We start from the raw sequence: 8,421 nt of genomic DNA, 5'->3' as shown, positions 1-8,421 counted from the left end.
CCAATGTCATAAAACAGCATGTGTGTTACTGTTACATGAGAAACTATCTGTTCTGTAAGCCTTCACCTGAAGTACAATAAAATATTTAAAAAAAAAAAAAAGACACAAAAGGAAAGGGAAGCAAGCAGAGAGTTGGGGACCTCATACCACCAAGAAAGCAGTGCCGGGAGCGTGTCCTTTGGACCCAGGGCTCTGTGCAGAGAAGCTCCTAGTCCTGGGTAAGATTGATGAGAAGGTCGACAGAGAGAAGAAGCATTCCCCTATAGCTGACACCCTGAATTTGGACTTTTAGCCTACTCTACTATGAGGAAATAAATTTTTCCTTGTTAAAGCCATCCACTTGTGGTATTTCTATTATAGGAGAACTAGAAGACTAAGACATCCCACCTTCTTGGCAAGAGTGACTGGTTCAAGCAAAGTGAATCCGAGTGCTTCTCCCAGATTTCTCTAATTGAAAATGAGAAGGAATATTTTTTCTTCTCTGGCTGTATGTAAGCCCTGTGGGGATGTCTAGCTTGGTAGAGTCAGTTGGCTTGAGAGAATGAAGCTAATACTGACAAAAGCAAACCCAAGGGGGAGAGAGCTAGAGAGCAAAAGAATGAGAGAGAGGTTGCATCCAACGCTTATGTTAGTTTGGTTGTAAGAGTTAATAAATTTTTCTTTTTTTCCTTAGGCTGGCTCATGTTCAGTTTCTGTTACTTGCAAACAAAGGTTCCAAACTAATATAAATGTCTTTTATTTTTTGTTGTTGTTGACAATATACACATCAAAACATACACCAATTCAACTATTTGTACACGTACAATTCAGTGATATTGATTACACTCTTCAAGTTGTGCAACCAGCCTTGCCCTCCTTTTCCAAATTGTTCCTCCCCAGGTAACATAAACTCACTGCCCCCTAAGTTTCCTATCTAATCTTTCAAGTTGCTGTTGTCAATCTGATCCCATATAGACAGCTCTTAAAGAGCACAATGATCAAGGTAGACATTCTTTACTAGTTAAGCTAAATATGATTTTAAACTGCAATGGTGGTAGAATAAAAAGAATCAGATGCTATGAGAGACAATAAGAAGGTGGCTAGGGAAGTCTTCTAAAAAGCAACATATAAGAGAAGATTTAATAAGTAAACAGATGCCAGCCTGAAGAAGAGCTGAAGGAAAAGGTTTCCCACCTGTCTCCTTCCACCTCATTCCATCCCTAACATTAAATAAATGCTCTCTAAACATAGTAGAGAAAGGATTTCCTGGAAAGGGCTCTAGTAGGGATTTAGGGGCCAGAGATCTAGGCAGAGCAGGTCCTAAGGTGTCCACAAACCCACCCGACAAATCTGGAGGTATAAGAAAAAGGCAAGTCCATTCAGAAATAAAATATACCAAAATACTGTACCCCATAGTTAAGTCCTGTTACTTTTTTAATGATGAGTATCTTTAATCTGCCAGCTCCCCAGCTGCACACATTAAGGCAGGGGGAACTTCCCCTCCATGAAATCTGCCAACTTATACAATATCCTATGGAGTATCCTCCCATTTAAAGATTTTGGATAAACGTAAGTAACTTCCACAGCAAACCAGCATGGCTGTCTATACCGATTAACATATCCTTTATTCATAAAAATAGTCAATTAAGGATTAGCAAACATTTGAGGAAAAAGATCATCATGAAAAACAAAACAATTGCCTAAAGACAGAAAAAAAAAAAGTTAATGTAGTATTAAAAAAAACAACTTTTAATCAATTCTATTTAATGTCCTCAAAAATATTCAGGAATAAATTGTATCCATACATCAAGAACTAAAAAAGATGTTTCCCTGTGTTTTGACTATGCAAAGGCATTCGACTGTGTGGATCATAACAAATTATGGATAACAATGCAAAGAATGGGAATTCCAGAACACTTACGTGTGGAACACTTACATGAGGAACCTGTACATAGATCAAGAGGCAGCCGTTCGAACAGAACAAGTGGATACAGTGTGGTTTAAAGTTAGGAAAGTGTGAGTCAGGGCTGTATCATTTCACCATACCTATTCAATCTGTATGATGAGCAAATAATCCGAGAAGCTGAACTCTATGAAGAAGAATGGGGCATCAAGATTGGAGGAAGACTCATTAACAACCTGCGTTATCCAGATGACATGACGTTGCTTGCTGAAAGTGAAGAGGACTTGAAGCACTTACTGATAAAGATCAAAGAGCACAGCCTTCAGCATGCATCACGCCTCAACATAAAGAAAACAAAAATCCTCACAACTGGACCAATAAGCAACAACATGCTAAACAGAGAGAAGACTGAAGTTGTCAAGCATTTCATTTTACTTAGGTCCAAAATCAACACCCTTGGAAGAAGCAGTCAAGAAATTAAAAGATGCATTGCACTGGGCAAATCTGCTGCAAAGATCTCTTAAAATGTTGAAAAGCAAAGATGTCACCTTGAAGACTATGGTACACCTGACCCAAGCTATGTTTTCAATAGACTCATATGCATGCGAAAGCTGGACAATGAATAAGGAAGACTGAAGAAGAATTAACACCTTTGAATTGTGGTGTTGGTCAAGAATAGTGAATATACCATGGACTGCCAAAAGAATGAACAGGTCTGTCTTGGAAGAAGTACAACCAGAATGCTCCTTAGAAGCAAGGGTGGTGACTCTGTCTCACATACTTTGGACATGTTATCCGGAAGGATCAGTCTCTGGAGAAGGACATCATGCTTGGTAAAGTAAAGGATCAGCAAAAAAGAAGAACACCGTCAAAAAGATGGACTGACACAGTCACTGCAACAATGGGCTTAAGCATAACAACTGTGAGGACGGCACAGGACCGGGCAGTCTTCCGTTCTGCCGTACATATGGTCGCTATGAACTAACTGGAGGGCACCTTACAACAACAACACACATCAAGAACAAGCAACTCTGAAAAAGGAGAAATCAGAGAATAACAGAAAAATCTGGATAATTAAAAATATAATTGCCAAAATGTAAAATTCAATGGACAGACTGAATAACGGAATGGAAAATATTAAAAACCAAATAGCGATCTGGGAAACAGAGTCAGGGAAATCTATCCAAACAGAAAAGATGGAAAATGAGAGAAAAGCTAAAAGATGCTCCAGGTATAAGCAGAAGGTATATATATGGCAATATATGGCTAACAGACATTTTAAATGAAAGAACAGAGAAAATGAAGAAGAGAACTTATCCAAGAAATAAAAGAAAATTTCCCTGAGCTGAAGGAAACAATTTCTGGAATCAAAAGAGCCAACCATGTGCCAAGTGATATGAGCAAAAAAGACTCAGATATATCCTGATAAAATAATACAGAGAAACTTGTAAAAGCTTCAAAAGAAAAAACAATTGCCTACAAAAGAATGAGACTAGTTTGAGATCAAAATTATCAACCACAATGGGTGCTAAAAGGTACTGAGGCAAGGCCTTCAAAGGGAAATTATTTTGAAACTAGAATACTCAACCAAACAATCAATCGCTGTAAGAACAAAATAAAGACATTTTCAGGCATGTAAGTACTCAGATATTTTATCTGCCATTTACCGTTTCTTGAAAAATTATTTGAGGATACAATCCAATAAAATGATCAGGCATCATGAGAAAGAGGAAGATATGGAATCCAAAAAAAGAATGCAATTACGCCAGAGTTCAATTAAAAAAAAAAAAGTCCCAGGTTTATAGCTGTGCCCAGAAAGCCATATATTAGTGAAAATTAAAACAAGAATCCCAATTATTCATGGAAAAAAATGTTTTCAGGAAGTACTGTATTTTTTCACAAATAATACATGCATTATACCAGAACTGTTTTACTTAATTTCATTATTTCCACATATCGTATGTGTGGGCTCATTATTTGTGAAAAAATACAGCAAGCAACTTACAGTCATCAAATAGTGCAATTAATAGTGGGCACTAGGGGGGTGGTGGGTGCAGACCTATCCCCGACACTGTCAAAAGGGGTGACACCAAACTGACCCTAGGGTCCGAGGTGGCAGTGGCAGTGGGCAGGCCCGCACCACCAGAGGAAGGGCAGTGGCAACTCATCACCTCCCTACTCCCGCACCCACTTTTCCCACCAGTTAAGGCACAGGTGGCTGAGCCTGATGGGGGCTGGGGGGGCACCTGGCAAGGCACTAGGCCCTACACAGGCGGAACTGGCCAGACAGCTCCGTCCACCCCCAGTGGGGGTTGGGGGCTGGGGGAACCGGGGAGTAGGGGGTGGAAGGTGTGGAGGGGCAACGGGGAAGGGGGGAAAGGGGGAGGGAGGAAGGGAGTGACATCATGAGTTACTGCACTGGGTGATACCAACCCTAGTGATATCATTGGCAATTAAGCTAGAAAATTTTAAGGATCAGTTTAAAAAGATTAACTAGACATTTTAAAACAAGTTATAAAAGAACATTATGGTCCAAATATGAAGTAGAGCCAACTCTGTTATTTGAGAAGTGTTCATAATGTTAAGAAAAATTTTTGTTTTCCTTCCAGTAGCACAGGTTCTGTGACAGGCTTCATGTCACAGAATTATATTTCACTTTTTATGAGTCTGATTACACTACAGCAAGTAATGATTTCCCAATTATAATAGTAAAAATAACTTACTTAGCACTTAATAAACACCCTATTCTAAGTTCTTTACATTTATTAACCAGTTGAACCCTTTCAACAACAGCATGGTGAGGTTAAGTGACTTGTACAGGTCACAAAGCCAGTAGTTGAATCCAAGCAATCTGACTCCAGAATCCTTGGTCTTAAACACTTGGCTACACCACTTCTCGTAATGCTTTGTCAATTTACAATTTTTAGAATCAATCATCAACCTAAAGCAAGAAAACAAAAAACAAAAACCCACTGCCATCAAATCTATTCCAACTCATGTGACCCCACGTGATAACGGAGTAGAAATGCTCCACTGGGTTTTCTTGGCTGTAATCTTTATGGAAGCAGATTGCCAGGCCTTTCTTCCAAGGCACAACTGAGTGAGTTCGAACTGCCAACCTTTCAGTTATTAGGGGGCACAAACCATCTGCATCACCCAGGGACCTAGCAATAATTAGAAAACAATACAAATCATATAAAACTTGCCAATGTAAGCACCCCCAGAGGTGCAGTGCTTAAATGAAGCATTCAGCTGCTAACCAAAAGGTTCGCAGTTTGAATCCACCAGCCACTCCTCAGAAACCCTATGGGACAGTTCTACTCTGTCCTACAGGGTCACTATGAGTTGGAATCAACTTGACAATGTAAAAGTAGTGATGAACCAAGCAGAGGAAGGGAGATGTGTAAGTGAGCTACTTTTCTTAACCTCTTATACTGGACTAACTTTGTATATATTAGAATTATATAATAAAGAACTTTCTATATAATAGAAACTCAAACAGTATTTTTCTAAGGTTGATATGTACATAACTATGTATATAATTTTTTAATATACATATATGTGTAATTTTAAATAATAATATAAAAATCTATGGAGAGGAGAGAGGTCATGAACCTAAGCTAAATTTCTCTTATTTCACAGCAAATGTCAAAAGATAGTGTCTGATTTTAATAAAGACTACATATGGAATTGACTCAATGGTAATGGGTTTCCTTTGGTTTTGGGTCCATATGTAATCTTTACATAATATACATAAAGATTACATATATATGTGTTATGGATTAAATTGTGTCCCCCAAAAATGTGTGTCAACTTGGCTAGGCCATGATTCCCCGTATTGTGTGACTGTACACCATTTTGTCATCTGATGTGATTTTCCTATGTGTTATAAATCCTAACCTCTTTGTTGTTAATGAGGCAGGATTAGAGGCAGTTATGTTAATGAGGCAAGACTCAAATCTACAAGACTAGGTTGTATCTTGAGTCAATCTCTTTTGAGATACAAAAGAGAGAAGGAGCAGCGACGCAGAGGGACCTCTTGCCACCAAGAATGAAGAGCCTGGAGCACAGCACATCATTTGGTCCCTGGGCTGAGAAGCTCCTAGACCCAGGGGAAGACTGATGACAAGGACCTTCCCCCAGAGCTGAAAAGAGAGAGAAAGCCTTCCCCTGGAGCTGGCACGCTGAATTCGGACTTTTTAGCCTCCTAGACTGTGAGAGAATAAGTATTTCTTTGTTAAAGCCATCCACTTGTGGTATTTCTGTTACAGCAGCACTAGATCACTAAGACAGTATGTAATATATATATGCATGTATATATAATTTAAACTTACGTAGTAACTACCAGAAAAATTAAAAACAGAAAAGGTTAAAGTTGATAGACCAAAAAAATAAAAACATATGCCAATTATTCAGAGCTTTGGAGTAATACCCTGTAAAGCAAGGGTATAAACTGAAGAGGGTGCTTTTATATTCTCATATGGTAATACAAAAGGACAATAAATGCCACCAGACCATAAAATCCAGTGAGGTACAAAAAGAGGAAGAAGGACAATACATAAACATATTCCAGCATACTCACCTTCTTTGCTAATTGTTTCTACATCACAATGGCCCATTTTTCCCCTATAAACTTCTAAAGAGAGATTCATTTCACTGGATTTAGACAACTATTAAGTCAATACACTCCAGTCCTCCCCCTTACACATTTCATTTAAAGAAAGGGTCATCTAAACTCACACATAGTTGGTGGGAGTCTACACTGGTATAACCTTTTCAGAGCACAATATGGCAGTTCTTATTGGACTGTAAAATGTGGCTACACTTTGACTTAACAATTCCACTTCTAAGAATCTACCATTCAAAAATACTCCCAAAAGCTCAAAGATAACTCTAAAAAACAGACTTTCAATTACACGATTACTCTTAATAGCAGAAGAAAACTAAAAACAACCCAACTGCACGTTGGTAGGTGAATGATACATCAAAAACAGAATATTATGCTGCTATTAAAAAAAAAAAAGAAATGCATCTATATCTAGTGACACTGAAAGGTATCCACAGCATATTTTTAAGCAAGAAAAAGCAAGATTAGAAGTCATATATGTATCATACAATTCTTGTTAAATAAAATATACACACAAACATATATATTGGTATTGTGTAGAGGAGACACTTCAAGTTTTTACCTTGTATATTTCTGTATTTGACTTGTTTTTGCAACCAGCATGTGTTGTTTTTCTATTTTAAAAAATCAAGGCATATTTCAATCGTCATACATCAAGGATGAAAAATAAATCTGAAAGAGGAGACTGTTAATGTCTTTCCATTTGTTCACTCTCAACATCTAAGAAAACAAAATACTGTACAGTAAGTAGCATTTTGCATTTTAGGACTGGCAAGAGAACTAATTTTACCAGTTGGAATTTTTTTTTTTTTTTTTAAGTGAACTGACGACAAGAAAATGATGTCACAAAACAATGAAGGCAGAGTTGAGCACTGAAACGATTAAGGGCAAGGTTGGCCAGGCAGCCAGGCGCAGGGAGGACACGGAGGGTGAGTGGGGCCCAGGGTGTGTGGGACGGAGATCGGAGCGCGATGACAGCACGTTAGGAAATAAGCTGGGTACTGGATGTGTGGGTAGAGGTCAGTCAGACGACCGACGGGATAGGCGGAACGCAGCGTGAATTTGGGAACGCGTAGGGAGCCAGAAGCGCGGCTTGCAGCGACAGCGTCGCACGGAGAGCAAGGTCAGCCCGGGGCGTCTGAAGGGTGCGGGGCAGGTATTCGGAGCCCGGGAGCTGGCGAACGCGCCGGGAAAGCGCGCAGCCGCGGCCTGGAGAGCCAGGCCGCGGCCGAGGCCGGGAAACGCGCAGCTCCCCATACCTTCCCAGCAGAGCTCTCCACCCGGCTCCCGCTTCAGGAACTTGTACCAGAACGTGTCCACGCGGCAGGGCTCCGCCCCGGCCTGCACCGCCTCCTCGGCCGCCAGCTCCACCTCCCCGAGCCACAGGTTCGGCTCGTGCGGGGCCGGTGGTCCAGCGCTTGCCGGCCTCAGGAGCACGGCTCCGCTCGGCTCCCAGTGGCCCAGCTCGGCTCGCGACCCCACGACCAGCAGCTCCGGGTGGGCCCCGGGCCCCGCGGACGACACCACCACGCCAAAGCGGAACCGCATGGCGGCCGGCGGCGCGACTCTTGCCCCTTCTCTCCCGGCCGGCAGCGCGGCCTGAGCGCAAGGCGGCCGCAGCGATTGCGCGGCGGCGCGGGAGGCCCAACGCCAGCGGCCCGTGTGCTGGGCAGACACGTGCGAGGCGGCGCCTGGTGTGGGCTGCATCACACAGCAACGAGCCCGGCCGCCTCCAGGCTCGGGTGTGCGGCCTGCGGCCAGCGGTCGGGGGCAGCCACACCCGCCTCCTTGAGAAGAAGATGTGCCCCAGCCCCGCCGCCTCTTCCCGCAGCGCAGCCCCGCGGGCGCTGGTTTCCACGCGTGGGCACCGGGTAAGCGGCGTCAGGAAAGGGACTAGAACACCTCCTAAGAG

At 42.0% G+C, this 8,421-nt stretch overlaps 1 protein-coding gene across 2 annotated transcripts in view; it reads right to left on the bottom strand.

Annotated features, from left to right (window-relative positions):
* Positions 1-8,057, bottom strand: part of EPM2A (EPM2A glucan phosphatase, laforin) — a 116,252-nt gene extending 108,195 nt beyond the window's left edge. For both annotated transcript variants that reach the window (XM_004368851.2, XM_012555024.2), the window contains exon 1: positions 7,769-8,057. In XM_004368851.2, the coding sequence (XP_004368908.1) occupies positions 7,769-8,057 (289 nt within the window). The remainder of the gene's footprint in view (positions 1-7,768) is intronic.
* Between the last annotated feature and the right edge of the window lie 364 nt (positions 8,058-8,421).

The sequence above is a fragment of the Trichechus manatus genome, unplaced genomic scaffold (genome assembly GCF_000243295.1).
Source record: "Trichechus manatus latirostris isolate Lorelei unplaced genomic scaffold, TriManLat1.0 scaffold00002, whole genome shotgun sequence".
NCBI classification, from domain to species: domain Eukaryota; kingdom Metazoa; phylum Chordata; class Mammalia; order Sirenia; family Trichechidae; genus Trichechus; species Trichechus manatus.
The sequence above is the reverse complement of the archived record's forward strand: the minus strand, read 5'-3'. Positions and strand labels throughout refer to the sequence as shown.